Source organism: Panthera pardus, unplaced genomic scaffold (genome assembly GCF_024362965.1).
Source record: "Panthera pardus isolate Hobbes unplaced genomic scaffold, ASM2436296v1 HiC_scaffold_6, whole genome shotgun sequence".
In the NCBI taxonomy this organism is placed as follows: Eukaryota; Metazoa; Chordata; class Mammalia; order Carnivora; family Felidae; genus Panthera; species Panthera pardus.
In genome coordinates, this window is record NW_026526991.1 from 16012836 (window position 1) to 16033076 (window position 20241).

The 20241-nt window shown below is 41.6% G+C and overlaps 1 protein-coding gene across 2 annotated transcripts in view; it reads right to left on the reverse strand.

The window, feature by feature from the left end:
• Positions 1 to 1343: 1343 nt before the first annotated feature.
• TCP11L2 (t-complex 11 like 2) overlaps positions 1344 to 20241 on the reverse strand; it is a 41614-nt gene continuing 22716 nt past the window's right edge. The window contains exons 7-10 of one of the 2 annotated variants that reach the window (XM_019446666.2): positions 12654 to 12838; positions 12278 to 12459; positions 9690 to 9862; positions 1344 to 3792 (exon numbers count right to left, since the gene is read on the reverse strand). In XM_019446666.2, coding sequence (XP_019302211.2) covers positions 3551 to 3792; positions 9690 to 9862; positions 12278 to 12459; positions 12654 to 12838 — 782 coding nt within the window. In that variant the 3' untranslated portion in view covers positions 1344 to 3550. Of the gene's footprint in view, positions 3793 to 9689; positions 9863 to 12277; positions 12460 to 12653; positions 12839 to 20241 lie in introns of those variants that run through there. The other variant, XM_019446668.2, reaches the window with a different exon arrangement.

A 20241-nucleotide genomic window follows, 5' to 3' on the forward strand; every position in this document is an offset into this window, starting at 1 on the left:
TCTTTCTGCTCCTCAACAACTCTTTTCCATTTGGAAGTAATCTCTAGTTGGGTGACCTTGATGGGACCATGGGAGTCCAAGGGTCAGCTATTCACTCCTTCCATCTCCTGCAAATCAGCCTGGGAACTTGGCCTAGATTCTTCTAACAGCTTGTTCATACCTGGGACTTTGAATCTTGAGCAAATTAGGCAAAGAAGCAAGGACAGTAGAGAAATAAATCTCTGAAGCCATAGGACTGCATCCAGCTTGGCTAGAGTCCTGCAGCTTGCATTGCCTTGGTTCCTGCCCATTTTCCAAGCCTGACTCCCCAGATTAGGACGATTCCATGAGGTCCTTAATACCTATGCAGTAAGCTCCCTTTCTGCTTCAGCAGGCCTGGGTCCATTTCCATTGCTTATACCATGTGTTCACGTGCGAGTGCACATATGTATTCACACTCCACACAGAGGAATATTCCCGCACCAACAGCAAGTGTTCTTTGCCAGGGTAATCTTTCCAAAACATAATTTCCAAATACATAATTTCTAAAACACAACCCTCTCTTATTTCAAAAGATTCTGATTCTTTATCTATTTCAGGACAAACCCCCAAAATTTTAGCATAACATCCCAGAACCTTTTTACCTCTCTTGTTTCGCCTCTCCTCACCTCCACTCTTCTACCATATGCTAGTCATTGGCTTGCCATTTCTCCACCCCACTATATTCACCATGCACTTGACTTATTGTGCCTTCCCCTTTCTTAGCCTCCTGGCCATTCCTGACCCATCCTGTTGTAGCTCAAGAATGATCTCCATGGAATAGAATGGGATGGTATTTACTCTAGCACTGTATGTACTTGTTTTCGTCTTTATGATACTTTGTTCACGAGTCTGTCCTTCTTCCTAGATTATAAGCTTCTTGAGGACGGTGTCTATCTAGTCATCTGTGTATCACACAACGCTTAGGATACTTGTGGTCATACAGTACATGCTCAGTATGTATTTCCTGACTGCCTGAGTGAACATGACCTGATCTCTGTAAGGCTCTGACAATCACCAGAACAATCATTGTAGAAGAACCACAATAAAGACTGTGCAATATTCCAGCCCTGAGCTACCAAAAGGTGGTTTAGAAAACAAAGAGGGGACCTGGGTGGCTCAGTCAGTTAAGTATCAGACTTCAACTCAGGTCATGGTCTCACAGTTTGTGAGTCTGAACTGTGTGTCAGGTTCTCTGCTGTCAGCACAGTGCCCACTTCAGATCCTTTGTCCCCTCGCTCTCTGCCCCTCCCCCACTCATTCTCTCTCGCTCACCCTCGCTCTCTCAAAAAATAAAAAAATACAAAAAACAAAGAGACACTGGCTATCTTCAAATAATTTTTAATGTTTTAAAATTTAACTAGTGCACACAATACATGTTTTAGCAGAAGAATGAAAATGTGTATATGGTGTTTAATAAAATTGACATTACAAAACAAGACCATGTTAAGAAAACCTCAAAAGTAGAAGTAAACATTTAAGTAAAACAAAAAAAAAGAACACAACATGCTAAGGGATATGCTTTTAAAAATCCTAATAAATGTAGTTGCCTAAATCCAGACTTGAGACATTGAGATTTACCTTGGGACTTAAAAAAAGAAAGAAAGAAAAAAAAAAAAGCAGAATGCCCTTCATTTTAAATGCATTTTTAAAAATGTCTGCACATTGTTTTCCCGCTGGCAATTGCAGTATAATCAAGTATACAAGAATACCAACTGGGTTCCAATCTGATAATAAAAAAGTACACCACTCAGTCTTCCTGTTAAGTATGTGGTTTACCTCGGAAAGCAACAAAAAGTCACACTACACATTACTTTTCCACGTCAGAACCCTCTGCCACCCACGCTCCAAAGTGAACACAATTGAAAACTACCTTGACTTAAGAGAAAATGAAAAAAAAATTTGTTTTCAGCACCTTATGGTTTCTAAGCACAGGAAAACATGGGCAGAAGGGAAATACAGGAAGACGACAGGGGGAAATGGGTAAGACCAGTGATGTGCTCTTCAGGAAAATTCTACTCATAACAGCTGCTTAGATGGGTAGAATGGCAGATGTATATATTGGTCATTGTGAGAAAAAAAAAAAAGACTTTCAAAATTTCCTCAAGTTTTGGCAGATCCCTCCAACATGTAAAGATTGGAGATAATTTATTCACACAATCATGTCCTAGAACTTTAATTAAGTAACACCATAATGGTGGAGGTCAGAGTGAGGAAAAGGAGGTAAGGTAAAAAAGAGTACTTCCTCCTTTTGACCTCCTACCCACTCTTCCCTACCAGACTACTAAGATTCAGTGGGTCCTTAGAAAACAAAATAATCCAAAGGTGTTTTATGGGAATAAAGTACTTTCTAGATGGAGTCTGCCCAGACTGTAGTGCTTCCCTTAACATTTTCGAAGAAGTATGTAATTCTCGGACAAACAGATTTCTCCAAAACCCCAATGACAACCAGTGCCAGCTTGGCAAAGTTTTGACTTAATGCTCAAGAATGTCAAATGATAGTGATGCTTAGAAGAGCATCTTGGTCATAGCGGGGTAAGAATCTAATCAGCACAGGAGGCATTTGCTAACAAGTTATATGGTTAAAAAAATCCAAACTTCAACTATTTCGTTTTCACATGTGAACTTCACTGACAATGGGGGATCTCCTGGGGATCTCGTTTACTGTTAAGTTCCCTTCTTATTCTAAATAAACCAATTCAAACCACTCCTGCCTTACATAAAAATATTAACATCTTATATAAACCTTACCAATGGCCTGAGAAATGCAAGGACATTCACTAATAAATTTGTGCAAAACTTGTTTCTCTCAGAGAGCAGGGTAAGTTACAGGCAGAAACCAACCTCTAGAATAAAATTTTAGAAGGGATTTTTAAAAATATATTTTCACTAAATGAACAATAGAGGTTTTACCTAAAATGTGTACATAGCTTTAAAATATTTTTAATAAATTTAAATTCTAGACAAATACTGGCAATTGGTAATATAAAATGTGATTTGGTACATTTCTGGGCTTTATAAACTTACTATGTAAGTTTCTGTTACACATTAATAAAATTTAATCGTACATTTCAAATACAATTATGCTTATGTCACATCATTTATTCAGAACATCAGTCCCCTTGGTTATTCTCATGACTTGCAACCCTTTTAAGAAGTTGTAACAAAATTAAAAATCATTAGATTTGATAGTGACAAGTGAGGAAATACAACTCCTTAAAGGTTGAATGAACAAGCCACATATAAATGCTTAAGAAAACATTTACAAGTATTATATAGGTAATATAATTAATTATAAATTGCTTTCTGTCCATTAAAAACATCTCTTTTGAACTTGAAAATGATGCAGGAATAGGGTCTCTATGATGTGCATGTCTTCTGCAATGCTAATATTACTGGATTACACAAATTCAGGCTAACGCTGCACCACAAGCAGGACTGAGGATGTGCCACATCTGTAATGCCACTGGTGGAAACAGACTGGGTACCAAAGTGCTAGATTTCCAACCTTGCATCCAATGTCAGTTCCTCTTTAGTTAGCAGATGAAGCATCAGCCTTTCCCATGGCTTCCTCACCGAAGAGCAGCTTTCGAAGTATATTTGCATAAAATGGTCCATACACTTGCTTGTTGAGATTCACAATGTTTGCATATTGAGAGCCTAGCACTTCTAGCTCCTGCTGAATGATAGCAAGGCCTCCTGGCACGGGAGGCATGCATTTTTGAGGACTTGGAAGACAAAGTAGGCTTTTCATGTATAGTTGGATTCGTTTATCTGGAGAAAAATAAAATATCTTTATCTGACCCTTTATTAAAGAATATGAGTTTTTAAAAGGAAATCAGAATAGTGATTATGGTAGGTAAATTGCAATTAATATTCCCAATTCTTTGCCCTCCCTGTATCCATGCCCTTTACAAGTTGGTTTTGCAGCTCTTCCATGGAAGGCTGGAGACCACTGGAACTGAGGAGGCCTTATAGATTGTTCTGGCTGATAGAGAATGCGGTAGAAGTGTTGGTATGCTAGTTCCAGGCAGAGGCTCCAAGAGCCATGGTCCACATCTGTTCTCTCCACCCATCACTGCACGTGAACAAGCCAGGGCTGCATGAGAGACCACATCGAAGGAAGCCCAGCTGTTCCATCCGAGGCCATCCCAAACCAACCTACAGCCAACAACCTTGTCACACTTGAGAGAGTCCAGCCAAGACCAGCAGAGCAACCTAGCCAAGCCATAGCTGTCTGAATACGCCTGTGCGAGCCCCCAAGACCAGATGAACTACTCAGTTGTCCCACAGACCTGTGAGCAACACTAACTATTTGTGTTGTTTTAAAATACGGAGTTTGAAGTGGCTTGTCACACAGCAATGGCTAACTGACAAAAAAAATGCAGGACACTTTTAGAGCAAGATGGGGCCTCTTTTACAAAAACTCAATACCTAATGTCCATAATTTTAGTTATGTACACAACAGCTGAGTTTGTAAGCTAGCTCTGCCGGCTTGGCCCCACACAGTGTTTTTTTAAAAACAGAAACCATTTAAAATCAGGGGATTTCACATAGAAATCCAAACTTCTGGTTCCTCTAGAAAGATCTAGAAGTCAGGCAAACTTGGGCACCCAAAATACCACATGCCAAGGGGGACCACACTTCCAGGATTTCCCAGAACAGTCAAAGTTTACACCTGTTGTCCTGGCATAATTAACAAGAGTGCTCTAAAAAGCGTCCTGGTTTGGACAATAAATTATACGGTTACCCCACCTATGACCAACCATCTAGAGGCACCGAGGAGTGGCTGCCCCAACTGGCACTCCAGTTGGCCATCTTCTCTGTCCTCCTAATCCACTGCTTCGATGCATCTGCGTGTGAGGTGACTTTACAAAAGGATGCGAATGCATAAACAAATTGGGCTGCAACAGTATCAGGCAAATAATACCAGACCAACCAGACCCGCCACAGGCCACGCTGCCCCGAGGACTTTCTTTGGCCGTGGAAACAGAAACTTCACAAAGTAAAGTTTGCTAAGGAGAACACAGTCCACCAAATATGGACAATGATGACATGAATGAAACTCTTATCTCCAAACACTTCTCCCAAAAGTCACATATCACAACCGGATCTGACCTAGAACTCTAAGTCCCAATGTCCCATGTCCTTGTCTTAGCCAGAACTGTTTTCTCTTACTAGACTGCTCTTCCCTCTCTCCTCATCTCTGCCCAAAGGCCAAAGCATCCTTCAACGCCAAGCCTAAAGTTACCTCCTTTCCATGGCTTTCCCTAACATCTGTCAGATAATCATGCTGTATTACTGTTACTTGGGAACGTGTGTCTCTCTCCCTTCTTAGATGGGGAGCCCTCTGAGGGTGAGGGATCTTTATATCCCTGGTCTGGCATATGGCAGGCACATCACAGATGCTGACTGAGTCGAGGTGAGAATGAAATGAAAAATCTCCGTAAAGGTGAATACACCCAATTGAAAACAACAGAGTCAGGGAAGACCGGGGTGGGCGAAGGCAATCAAAGAGGACTTGGTCTGACCTGTAATTTGTCAACAAGAAGAAACCATTTGTGTATCACTTGCATAATTGAAAATCACTTCAAAAAAACCGGAGATGGCTCCAAGCATGCAAATAGTCTCCATGGCAGGTAATCTATAAATAATTTTTATCTGGTTTCCATACACATTTGAAAAAAACCTGGCTTGAAAGAAAACTTTTCTAATTATCTTTATAAAAGGCTAAGAACACAGTGGGAGCTGTATCCCATTGTAAATAAAGAGCGCATCACTCAAGAACAAAAGAGGGCAGACTATGGGTATTGGGAACAGGGGAGGAAATCCATGGCCGACTGGTCCTTCTTATGTACCCAGGATTCCTCTGAGTGCTTAATTTACTCCAGCTCTTCTGCAAGCAGAAAATTAAGGGTCAGTTGGGTAATAAATTTCCTGTTAGACCTAAGTCTTAGAAGCCCAGGTCTGTTTTCAACACAGATAGAGTCCGAACACCTTCCTGAAAGATTGCTGAAAGAGTAAGACTCTTTCAAAATTGTTATTATGCTGACAAGTGGCTCTGTCTCCTCTATGGACGAGTCAGTTTTGAGGCCAAGACGAAAATGACAGAAGCGTCTGTCCACTTAGGAGCAGCCAAACCAAGTCCCTGCCAAAGGCGTGCCCTTGGCTTCCAGGATTGAAGAAGAGACCTTGACGTGAGTCAGCTGAGTTGCTAGGCGATGATACTTTGAGGTTAAAAAATGCTTTCATTTTTTATGAAAAATGCAAAAGAGCATTTGCAAAAGAGCAGGAAAGTTGGACTGGGGATAGCTGAGTGGGAAAAAAAGGTGCTTTACTGGATATTAAGAGGCCACCGTGGGGTGGGGCCATCCAGCTGGGGCATCCCAGCTTCCCTCTCCCTTCTGAAACTACAAGTACTTCCCTTATCCAAAGCAAAGGCACAGAGGACACCTGGATGCTTTGGCCATCATGCCAACCAGTAGCAGGGCTCCAGTTCTGACTGGAGTGCCCTCCAGGAGTAGTTAAGAATATGAGCTCCAGAGTAAGACTGGCTCAGGGAGAGTCCCTAGTCTGCAACCAGCTGGTTACATGAGAGACATTCACCCAGTCTCAGTCCCCAGTGCCCTCACCCCTTCCACAAAACAACTGGATCCTTGAACATGGGGATGAAAGGCACTGACCCTCCCCCACCATGGAGTCAAAACTAGGCATCTAACTTTTGACTCCCCAAAAGCCCAACTACTAATAGCCTACTGTTGACCAGAAACTTTACTGATAACATAGTTGACTAACATGTATTTTGTATATGTATTATACACTTTGTTCTTACAATAAAATAAGCTGGAGAATAGAAAATGTTAAGAAAATCCTAAGGGAGGGGTGCCTGAGTGGCTCAGGCGGTTAAGCGTCCAACTTCGGTTCAGGTCATGATCTCATGGTTTGTGAGTTCGAGCCCCACGTCGGGCTCTGTGCTGACAGCTCAGGGCCTGGAGCCCGCTTCGGATTCTGTGTCTCCCTCTGTCTGCCCCTCCGCTGCTTGCACTCTGTCTCTAGCATTGTCTCAAAAATAAATAAACATTTTTAAAAAGTTTATAAAAAAAGAAAATCCTAAGGGAGAGAAAATACATTTCCAGTGCTGTACTGTATTTATTAAAGAAAATTTGTATGCAAGGGGGCCTGCTCAGTTCGAACGTGTGTTGTTCAAGGGTCAACTGTACTTATGAAATGTCATCTCTGAGTCCAGCCTGGTACAGGGATACAGCAGAGGAGAGACATGCGTCCCACCCTCACGAGGCCTGCACACCAGTGGGGGCTAGCAGCACGTGGAAGAGACTGCAGACAGCCTGCCCCTCTTCCTCCCAGGAACACAATCTCCCAGGTATTGGCTGTTCTGCTGGAGACCACGGGCTGTGAGGACAGACACGAGTTGGCAGGGAAGGGCTCAGCCACAGGTGGCTGCGGCTATGCTGTGCCTGTCACTGCCGTCCACAGTCACCTCCCAGTAGCCCACGGTGCTGCTCCCCAGCACTGCTCCTTTCTGGGGAGGGGTTGAAGCCTTGAGCTTTAAGGGGCCTAGATCCCAGCATTCTATGTCCCTAGTGGGTAAGGATGAGAGAAACTATGTGAGAGCCTCAAATAAATAATAACAAGTATTTGTGTGCTTAGGGAAGTCAGTGTTGTACTTTGAAAACTTGCAAATTAGTCCTAGAATGTTAGTATGCTCCCATTCTGTGCTCTTTTCCTCCTTCTGGTCTTTGTTCTTCACTCTCTGTAGCAGACACTTGCTTTGTGCCCCACATCATCCTCTCCCCCCTCCTTATGGCCATAGCACCTGGATTCTGTTTGGGGGAAATCATCTCTTCCCTACTCTCAGACCAGGTGTTACAAGGAAAGTGGACTCACTCTGGTTCTAGGAAATGAACACACGTCTCAGGCTCAAGTTCCTTCCCCTCCGACCACCGTGACAGATTCAAGAACATGACATGATGTACAGTCATGCCAAATGGAGCTAATGAGACTCATTTCTGGGGTCATTCTTTGAGTTAACAGGGAAGCGAACACCTTGTTTTTCTCTGGACTCCAAGGTGGAAAGATGCAGGCTAGAGCTGAAGGTGTCTTGCTAGGATGGAAAGAGTCTATCTGTGAAGACAGCCAGCCCGAAGGGGGCAGTGCGGAGGGATGGAGGTGGGGAAACCAATGCCAGTGACACGGCCTGAGCTCCGACTAAGCTGTATAGGTAGCCAGTCCTGCTCTGCTCTTGTTGTTTATATGAGACAATACACTTCCTTCTTGCTCAAGCTAGTTCACTTCTGTCACAGGTCACAGAAAGAGTCCTCACTGATGCGTTCTCCATTTTCCCAACTCACCAACACGATCTGACACTGAAATAGTCACTTGCCTGGCAATCAAGCACAAAAAAAAAAAAAGCCCCAAATCATGCCTGCCAGCTCCATAGCCTCTTTACTCATTTACTCGTTGTCTCTTTCAAGCCTGACCCAAAAAAGAGGCCTCAGCTCACTTAGCCTAGCTCACAGAAGAACTGGTACCTGCTTTCTGTGAACATATTGCCAGGTTTGGATTGTTGCACTGATCTAGGATTTTTTTTTTTAAACATTTTATTTATTTTTGAGAGAGGGAGAGATAGAGCATGAACAGGGGAGGGTCAGAGAGAGGGAGACACAGAATCTGAAACAGGCTCCAGGCTCTGAGCTGTCAGCACAGAGCCCGACGCGGGGCTTGAACTCACGGACCGCGAGATCATGACCTGAGCCGAAGTCGGCCTCTTAACCGACTGAGCCACCCAGGTGCCCCTGATCTAGGATTTTAACACTACTGGTAGCATTATGTTATTTTCCCCATAAAAATCTATTGGCTAGGAATTTACCCAAGGGATACAGGAGTACTGATGCATAGGGGCACTTGTACCCCAATGTTTATAGCAGCACTCTCAACAATAGCCAAATTATGGAAAGAGCCTAAATGTCCATCAACTGATGAATGGATAAAGAAATTGTGGTTTATATACACAATGGAGTACTACGTGGCAATGAGAAAGAATGAAATATGGCCCTTTGTAGCAACATGGATGGAACTGGAGAGTGTGATGCTAAGTGAAATAAGCCATACAGAGAAAGACAGATACCATATGGTTTCACTCTTATGTGGATCCTGAGAAACTTAACAGAAACCCATGGGGGAGGGGAAGGGGGAAAAAAAAAAAGAGGTTAGAGTGGAAGAGAGCCAAAGCATAAGAGACTCTTAAAAACTGAGAACAAACTGAGGGTTGATGGGGTGGGAGGGAGGGGAGGGTGGGTGATGGGTATTGAGGAGGGCACCTTTTGGGATGAGCACTGGGTGTTGTATGGAAACCAATTTGACAATAAACTTCATATATTGAAAAAAAAAATCTATTGGCTGGATAGTAAGATAGAAGGCTCTGGAACAACCGCCCCCCCCCCCCCTCTATTACATATACACGCAGAAGAAGCGGTGAGTCCCAAACCTTTGAAAGTACAAACTCCTTCTTTATATTTTTAATATGTATTCTCCCAAAGGAACGGGTAATTTGTTTATGCCTAAAGCGTAACGGACACTTGACACTAGTCAAAACGATAAAGTTAAAGCAAATTGGAATCGAAGTAGAAACCGATAAAAACATGAGGACCCACCAATCAAGGACCAGATAGGATTGTCCTCCTCTTCAATGCTTGAAAATTGAGCTATAAGATTAGCTTGGATCTCAGCATTTAAAATGGATAAACCTCTCTCCACCAGGGCCTTGTTAACCTCAACACAAGTCTGAACACCGATAGAATTCAGGACTTCCTTCAAGTTAAAGGTCCTAAAAAACAAAACCAAATTGCATCAGTAACACTTTTTCTGCTCATCAGTTTTTATTTATTTTTAATATACCAACTTGTTTCAAATGTCCATCACTTTTCATTTATACAGACAATAAGTACCTCCATTAGCACGAACTTAGAATATGGTAACTTCTCCTAAACACCAACCTTTGTATGCAGCAGATTTTTTAAATGGTTAAAGCACTCAATTCTGTAGGTAGTGTTTAGTTGGGAAAGCATTCAGAAAAGTGTGGTCCCTGAAAAGAAGTCTGCATCCTCGTTTTCATGCAGGACCATCAAAAAGGAAAATAAATTACCTATTTACTCCTTAGAATAAACCCTGGGGTCTGACTGGATTTATTCATTGATTTGTTGTTGTTAAACCTATGCTTATACAATGAGGTAAAGTCAATTCCTTTATCCATGCCTGAACAGTGCATCTATAACACCAATCAAAAACAAGAAATGAAGATATTCAGAGATTAATACCATAATGACAAATTACCTAAAATTCTTGACCTCTCATGATCAAAGATAAGAAGCTCCTTCCTACTGTTACTTTCAAGTAACCAATCAAAAATCCCAAATACATAGAGTCCAGAAAATCATAAACAGTAATTGGTAGGGGGTTACTTAAAAAGTAAAAAAAAAAAAAAAAAAAAAAAAAAAAAAAAGAGGTAATGAGAAAGGGCATGTGTTGGGTCCACACTATTGAGGAATGATCATTAAAAATGGTCTCTTGCTGTCCAGAAATGGTCTTTGTTTTTTTATTTTTTAAGAGAGAGAGAGAGCATGAGAGAATGCAAGTGAGGTAAGGGCAGAGGGAGAAGGAGCGAGAGAATCCTAAGCAGGCTCCACATGCAGCATGGAGGCCTGTTGCAGGGCTCAATCTCACAACCATGAGATCATGACCTGAGCTGAAACCAAGGGCTGGATGCTCAAGCAAGTGAGCCACCCAGTCGCCCCTAGAAAAGGTCTTTAAGATAACTACATGCAAAGTTGGAATTAAAGGGTGAGAGAACGGGGGTGGAGGTGGGAGATTCAACAAAACAAAGCAAAGCATGTATACAGGAGATGCTTTGACAACAGGCCATTAACAGTGAACATTGTCCAAGTACTTGCCATGGGCCAGACACCTCCCTAAGTACTTCACAAGGAATCATCTTAGTGTCTCACATTTGTAAGCAGGCACAGTTATCTCTTTTTACAAATGAGAAAATGAGGCTCAGAGTGTTTTGGGAACTTGCTCAAGGGCACCTAACAAGTCAATAGCAGAGCTTGGACTTAAACTCTGGTCTGTCTGACCTGAAGCCTGACTTCTCAGTAACCACTTTGCTATATGCTTTATATTAATACTTGAGCAGCACTGTGGGTTCTCGAATAAATAAAAATTCCTGGAAAGTAAGTTACCCGGTATGGGGAAATGCCAAGGTAAGACCAGCTGCAAGCCCAGAGGAGGTTTCTCTTCATTACAGGTCTTGGGTCCTGGAATGTGAAGTAAATGAGCCTGGATGCTTAGCACAGAAGCAGCAGAAAGGGCAGGGCCTTGGTTTCCCCTTTCCTCACTATGCAGCTAAGGTAAATCTTTCTCTCTCTGAGAACTCTGGATGCTGTAACCACTCGGGCTCCTTTTGGCTCTTGATATTCTGGGATTTTATCAGGTAATTTACGTGCTTTCTGAGTAATGGGCAGCAGGATAGGTGCATCTCCCTTCAAAGACAGGAAGGAAGAACGTAAGGCCTTGAAAACACCGGAAAGGGAAACCAGCAGGAGGAGCTGACCCATATCAGACCCATGAAAACATGTGATCATTGACTAAGACTAGGAATTTTCTGACTTGGATAGGATTCCCACCAGGATGATCTAAATGCAAAATCTAAATGGAATCCTAGTGTTCAATGAAGGTTTGACACTGGGAAATGAATTTAGCGAAAACAAGTCCTTCCCCGGACTTGTGTAGTGTCTCTGAAGGACAGGAGGTCACTACTCCTGAAGACTTTACAGCAGGCTGGATCAGTGAAGTTGGTAACCATTTCACTGCAGAAAGACGACGGAGTCAGAACTGAATAGGAAAGCCTCCCTGATAGGGCCTTCTGAACACTGAGCTCGGAATTCTGGTTTCTGTGGGTTTGGTTCACAGCGCTGTCAAAGAAGAGCTCTTGTCCATGCCCGTCCCAAGTGGAAACGGGACACTCACCCTGGCACTTGTCATGGAAAGGACCTCTCCCTCCCCTATGAAAGGACATCGAAGCCTTCAGAGATATCAAAAGAAATTCTAGAAAAAGAAGTTGTAAGATAAGCTTCCCTAAAGCACAGTCCTGAATATCACACGCAGACGTCCAGGGTTATGTGCCATCTCTGAAACACGTGCAGAGCCTTAAGACGGGGATGAGCAGATAAAAATTGGAACTTACTCTTTGTTCATGCCTTCGAGTAGAACAGCTGAAATCCTTTTTAACCTGTTTGCAAGCTCAGGAAGGCCTTCTGTAAGAGCACCCACCATATTGTTGGTAATTAGGGACAGGCAGGCAATAATTTTCAATTGATTCAGCTTTTCTGTCAGTTCCTGAAGACGTGCTCCATCTGTCATGAGTGTCTAGCATATTTATTTTAAATGTAAAAATAGAAAGGGAAGCTCAATACCATGAAAATGTAAAACAAGCAATGTTACATCCAAACTCCCATTTCATCTGATTTCAGGAAAGTCATTAAACCACACGCAACACTAGACAGACTGGCTTAAGAATTAAAATATTGGAAGACTTGAGGGAAGAAAAAAAAATCACTCACCTCTGGTAATTCTTTCTTCTGATAATCCCACTGCAACAGTTTTAAATAACTGTTATTTAGCACCAGTGTAGGGCTCAGGCTTGGCTTAGAGCTATTTTCAGCCCCAGGAGTTAAAGCCGTCTCAGAAAGAGAAAGCAGTTCATTTACAGATTCTTTTATCCATCCTGTAGTTTGATCAAGAGCACCTGAAAGTGAAGAGGCCACATTATTTGTCCTACAGCTGACAGATCCCTCCATGTGTGCATTCTACATGACAGACGTTACGTTAGGAAGTGGCCATGAATGAAAAGACAGGCGCAGCCCTTGAGGAACTTAGAGTCCAGATGGGGAGACGGAGCTGTGAACTAACAATTACAGCAGACATGATAAATGCTAGAAGGCACACGGAAGTGGAGAGAGCAGAGGTTGTCCGGGACAGACTCTAAGGAAGAGCTCTGGACTGACGCCTGAAGATACAAGACAGAGGACAGAGCTGTCACTCCAGGACAGGCGAATGGCCCATCCAAAACCCCAGAAAAGTGACAGAATATGGCACATTCTGGATGCTACAGGCAAATCTGATTGCTGGTCCACAGAAAACCAGGGGGAAGAGACTGGTAGCAGGTGGTATTGGACGGGCAGGCAGGAGCCAACTCACACGCAATCTTGAATTTTGTGCAGAGAAGGTATTTAGACTAAAGGCATTGATTATTAAACATGTTTGGGTCCTGGACCCCCTGAGTGATTTAGAGCTATGCCTTTCCCAAAATGCACATGCATGCACTTTACTTTCAACCCAGTTCTAAGGTTTCCCAGTAGAAACAATTGGCTTTTTATACCACATTTCTTATAACACTGTATATTTAGTAGAATTTATAAGGTGGAAACTGCTTTTAAAAAAAAAATGCAGTATGAACACAGGTGTGGATTTTTTCTTTTAAAGCACCAGAGAATGAAATAAAGAATAATGACCCTGAAATTCTTCCTCAGACCCAGCGCCTGAACTGAGGTAATTTATGAGCAGCTGTGTTTGCCACACTAGAACACCACGACCCCAGAACTTTGCAACTTTGTGTCTCCTCAGTTGGCAAACGTTGTGGGTTTTTCAAATTCTGTTCATAAAGATGTAAAAGACATGCAGTCTTTTATTTAAAAGATATCCAAGGGGGGGCGGTTGAGAGAGACAGAGGAAATCTTCATGGGTATAATTACAATGTGGCATTAATAAGCATTTATACTGCACTCTTAATCATTTACAGCTGACACATTTAAAAGCCCTTTTAGTTATCTCAAACAAAAGCAACAGTGTACCGTAGTGCTTCCCAAATCGTGGCTGATTTTAGAATCACCTGGGGAGCTCTAAAAATAAAAAAAAAAAAGATCTTGCACACAGCTCCTGGAGATTCTGATTTAATCAGTCTGAGATGGGGCTCAGGCGTCTGTGTTTAAACACCTCAGGTGATCTAGTCCACCGCCAGAATGGAGTATGACTGGTAAAACAGAAAGGACATGAGTTTAGAGTGAAGCATCATCAGCTTTCCTCTAAGGGATCTGCTGAGTTATCACTCCCACAAGCTAGTACACAGACCATTCTATGTGGCTCCAAAAGCAAGGTCAACCCCAGGAGACACTTGCACCCTTGGTTTTTCATGTGGGCAGTAATTCTCTCCATTTACTCATTTATCCAATGATAACTGAGCACCTACTATACACTAGGTACCGTACTTAATGTCAGGGATTCACAGTTGAGTGAACATGTTCCCTGCACCCAAGAAGCTCTTAGTCTACTAGAGGAACATAAGAACAAGCAATGGCTTTACAGGCACATTTGCCTAAGAATTTCCCAGGATCCATGGAGGCCCAGGCACACAGCACCTGACTTCACTTTCCACCAATACACGGTGGGTGCTCAAAAACTTCTGCTCTCTGTGTCTGGCGTGAGAGACCCAGTAGGTTTCCAATTTATTTCAGCATCTCTGGAAGTAACCGTGGCTTAGGGAATGGCTCAATCTCCTTCAGACTGACAAATTGATTGGTCTTCCAGGCCTGAAGCGATCTTTCCTTTCCCACCGTCATCCAGTAAAATGTTTACTAATGCCCACAGTGCAAGGTGTTTCTTGTAAACTCAGAAAGCAGAAAAGGGAATACTTCTCAATTCATTTTATGAGGCCAGCTTTGCCCTGATACCAAAACCAGTCAAAGGCATTACAAGAAAATTACAGAATGATTTCTTTCTAAAAATATAGATGCAAAAATCCTTAAAAAAGCACTAGCAAGGTAAAGTATTAGTAAGGCAAAGTAATACACCATGAATAAGGGGTGGGATAAACATCTCAGGATTGCAAACTTGGTTTAACATTAGAAAAATATTGGGGGCGCCTGGGTGGCTCAGTCGGATGAGCATCTGACTCGATTTTGGCTTAGGTCATGATCTCACAGTTTCGTGAGATCTCTGCACTGAGCCTGCTTGGGATTCTCTCTCCCCCTCTCTCTCTCTGCCCCTCCCCAACTCGCACTCTCTCTCTCTCAAAATAAATAAACAAACTTTAAAAACAAGAAAAATATCAATCACTGTAATTCAGCACATTATCATAATAAAGGAGAAAAAATGATCACTTCAGCATACAGAAACAGCATGTGACCAAATTTAACATGGGACCTATTTAGATAAAAGTTCTCAGCAAACTAGAAATAGAGCTTCCTCAATACAGAAAAGGACATCTATGAGAAGCTGCAGCTGACATGGCTTAAGTATGACATATATCATACTTAAGAGTCAAACGATGAACATTCTTCCCCTAGAAAAGCAAAGATGCCCTCTCTCAAGACTACTATTGCACATCTGATTGGATGTCCTAGTCAGTGCAATAAGGCAAGAAAAAGAAATAAAAGGCACACAGGTTTTTAAAAAGAAGTAAAGCTGTCTTTATTTGCAGGCAGTGTGATTATAGATACAGAAAACCCTAAGGAATATTCCAAAAAGACTACTAGAAGAAGTGAATTTAGCAAGTTCTCAGCATGCAAAGTGCATATTCAAAAGCCAATTACATTTCTATATACTAGAAAATAAAAATCTTACAAAATACCATCTATAACACCATCAAAGAACATAAAATAAATGAGATTAAATTTCACAAAGTAAGTACAAGACTGGTACACCAAAACTAAAATGTATTGCTGAAACAGGGGCACCTGGCTGGCTCAGTCAGTTGGGCGTCCAACTTCGGCTCAGGTCATGATCTCACGGTTCGTGAGCTCAAGCCCCGCATCGGGCTCTGTGCTGACAGCTCGGAGCCTGGAGCCTGCTTCTGATTCTATACCTCCCTCTCTCTCTGGCTCTCTGCCCTTCCCCCGCTCTCACCCTGTGTCTCTCTCTCTCAAAAATAAACATTAAAAAAATTTGTTTTTAAAATAAAAAATAAAACGTATTGCTGAAACAAATTAGATTTGAGATACCTAGTTCACAAACTAGTAGACTCACTATTATTAAGATGTCAATTCAACATAATTCCAGTCACCATCCCAGCTGGCAGTTTTGCAGAGACTGATAAACTAGTTAAAAAAGCATATGGAAATTCAAAGGACCTGTAATAGACAAAACAATTTTGAAAAAGAAGAACAAAGATGGACCTCTAACACTGCCTGATTTCAAGGCTTAGCCTCAGTATCAGGATTGTGTAGTACTGCCTAGGAGAAAACATATAGATCAACAGAATAGGATAGAATCCAATTTAAAAAAAAAATGAAGTAGGGGCACCTGGGTGGCTCAGTCGGTTAAGCGTCCGACTTCGGCTCAGGTCACGATCTCGCAGTCCGTGAGTTTGAGCCCCGCGTCGGGCTCTGTGCTGATAGCTCAGAGCCTGGAGCCTGTTTCAGATTCTGTGTCTCTCTCTCTCTGACCCTCCCCCGTTCATGCTCTGTCTCTCTCTGTCTCAAAAATAAATAAACGTTAAAAAAAACAATTAAAAAAAAAAAAGAAGTAAAGGGGCGCCTGGATGGCTCAGTTGGTGAAGCATCGACTCTTGATTTCGGCTCAGGTCATGATCTCACCGTTCGTGGGAGAGAGTCCCATATCAGGCTCTGTACTGATAGAGCAGAACCTGCTTGGGATTTCTCTCTCTCCCTCTTTCTCTGTCCCTCCTGTGTGCATACTCTCTCTCTCAAACAAACATTTAAAAAAGTGATATGTGCTACAACATAGGTAAATCTTGAATATACTATACTGAGAGAAGTCAGACACAAAAAAGCCACACATTGTATGATGTGATTTATATGAAATGTCCATAATTGGCAAATCCAGAGATTAGAGACAGAAAGTAGTCCAGTGGTTGTCAAAGGCTAAGGGAAGGGAGGAATGGGAAGCTGGTAGTGAGTATGGGGTTTCTTCATAAGGTGATGAAAATCTTTTGGAATTAAATACTGATGACGGTTGTATAACCTTATGCTAAAAACCACTGAATTAAACACTTTAAAAAATTAATGTTATGGTATGCAAATTATACCTCAATTAAAAAAAAGAATAAAGAGTTTAGAAACAGACCCACAAATGTATAGTCAATTGATTTTCAACAAAGTTGCCAAAGCAGTTAAGAGAGAAAAGATAGTCTTTTTCCAGTAAATGGTGCTAGAAGTAGATACACCTATGGAAAAATGTGAACCTTGAAATATATTACCTTGAAATGATTCCTAAGCCTAAAACTATAGACCTTCTAGAAGAAAATATTCAAAAAAATCTTTATGACCTTGGGATACCTAAAGATTTTGTAGACAAACCGTTAAATCCACAAATAAAATAAAATGTTATAATTTGGACTTCGTCAAAATTAAAAACTTCTCTTTTTTCAAAGGTTAGTGTTAAGAAGATGAAAAAGGCAAGCCACACACAGATGGGGGAAATTTTCACAACACATACATATATCTGACAAAGGATTTGTTTCCAGAATATATTGAGAGCTCTTCAATTCAATAAGAAGACAACCAAATTTAAAAACGGGGCAAAAGATTTGAATGGACACTTCACATAAAAAGATAAATGGCTATTTGCATGTGAAAAGATGCTCAACATCATTCATCATCCGTGAAATGTATCTTAGAACCACAATGAGATACTACTTTCACACCCTCTATAAAGGGTCAAATTTAAGAGACTGATAATACCTAGTGTTGGTGAAAATGTAAAGCAGTTGGAACTATCATACATTGATGGCGAGTATAAAACAGTACAACCACTTTGGAAAATAACTACCAGTTTCTTATAAAGTTAACCACATATTTAACATAATGACCCAGCCATTCAACTCCTAGGTGTTTACACAAGAGAAATGGAAACATGTGCACACACAAAGACTGGTACACAAATGTTCACAGCAGCTTTATTCATAGTAGCCTAGGACCAGAAACAATGCAAATGTCCATCAACAGGTACATGGACAAAGTATGGTATAATCATATAACAGGATACTTCTCAGTAATATAAACTATTGATACATACACAACATGGATGAATCTCAAACATCTTACTAGTTTAGTAAAAGAAGTTGGAGAAGAAAGTGAACACAGAGTGTCATTCCATTTAATATGAAGTTCTAAAAGAGGCGAAGCTGATCTACAATAATGAAAGTTTTATCAGTGTCTACCTTATGGGGGAGGTTGACTACAAGGGTCAAGAGGGTTCTTTTTGAATGACAGAAATGTTTTATATCTTGTTTGTAGTTGTAGTTATAGGGGCATATTCTTTTGTCAAAACTCAGAACTACACACTTAAAGTGGGCACATTTTTTATTGCATGAATAGCATACTCCAATGAAGTTTAAAAAAGGGATATAGGTTATGGATTGGCCAACTAAGTCACTGAATCTAACCCTAGTAAACGCAGGTTGAAGTCGCATACAGCTTCATCAACACTAAACACACATACAAATATTTACATTATGTAAGAGCCACTGATTGTGCTATTTAGTACTAGAAATAGTAGTCAGGGGAATGTCCTGTAAAACCTCTCTGTTGAGTATGAATGAGTTTAGTATTTGAGTCTTCCAAGATGAATGTATCGAACGTAGTCATATATAGATTCTTCAAGGAATACAATTCCTTGAAGTCTGCTGACTTCTAATATGGTAGCTAAGCATGAAATCTGGTACCTGAGATTGAACTCTGAGTGACCCCTAAAAAGGCAACAACTCCACATCCTGGATTTGGGGGAAGGCCTGTACAATTCTGAGCAGGCAGTATTCACATAAACTAAGAGAATGGTGCAGAATATGTGAATGGGAGCCCCGATGTTGTGCAAAGATCGCTCCCCTTTTCAGTATTCTGGAAAATATTCAGATTAACTACCCTGATTTTCAGTTAGAAGAATATAGCTCCTTTATCCATGGCACCCGCTCTTTTATGCCTATCAACACCTCACCTCCCTTCTTTTGGTACTGATTTCTTTCTTTCTTTTTTTAAGTAGGCTCCACACCCAACATGGGGCTTGAACTCACAACCTCCAGATCAAAAGTCACATGCTCTGCAGACTGAGACAACCAGGTGTCCCTTGGTACTGATTTCTTTGAGAAATCATTTTCCCTCTTTCCATGCTTTCTTTTGTGAATATCAATTAAGAGGCCCCTGACCAGGAAAGCCCCCTGACCCCCTGGGGTTGGCCTAGCAGAATCACATGCCCATCAGACTTTCCTGGGACCTGAAGGGTGACTATAGCATTCGAGGATGGGCCATTTTATTTTCTTTCTTTCTTTTATTTTTAATTTTTTTAATGTTTATTTATTTTTGACAGACACACACACACACACACACACACACACACACACACACACACAGTGTGAGTGGGGGAGGGGCAGAGAGAGAGGGAGACACAGAATCTGAAGCAGCCTCCAGGCTCAGCACAGAGCCTGACTTGGGGCTCAAACCCACAAACCACGAGATCATGACCAGAGCTGAAATCGGACACCTAACCGACTGAGTCACCCAGGCGCCCCAAGGATAGCCCATTTTAAAGTACACGTTAACGGTTCTGATGATGGAGCTGGGAACTTTCCCTTATTTTTTCCTGCCCAGGTTCCTGATGCTCTCCTGGTTTCTGGCCTTGTTCAGGCTCAGGTATTTTAGCTTTTTTTGTGAACTGCCCCCGTCCTTCCATTCACTTCCTTTTTTGCCAAGTCAGCCAGAGTTAGTTTCTGTTGCTTGCCATACAACCCAGTTGATGTAACACAAAAGTGAAAAATCCAAAGAAAGCAGCCAAAGCAGCAGCTTGGTTAAATCTTGGCTTGGATGCGGGAGACTTGGCTTCCAGTCCTCGCTCCCCTACTTATTAGGAGCTCTTGTTTTTGGGCAGGCCATCGCTCAGCATCAGTTGGCTCATCTTCAGAATGTTCCATTAGTAGTCCTTGACTGCCTTGTGTGCCAGGCAAAGACAATCACAATGCAGTTTCATGGGTTTTTGAAAAATATTTACGTCTCGTAGGATTTTTGAAAGAATCACATGAAATGAAGTTCTATGAGAATATTTTATCAGATATAAGATATTATCTAAATAAATAAAAACCTTTTCTTGCTGAGTATCTTAGAAATTACCTGTGGTCTGGCCCCCTCGGGGTAATCTGTTACT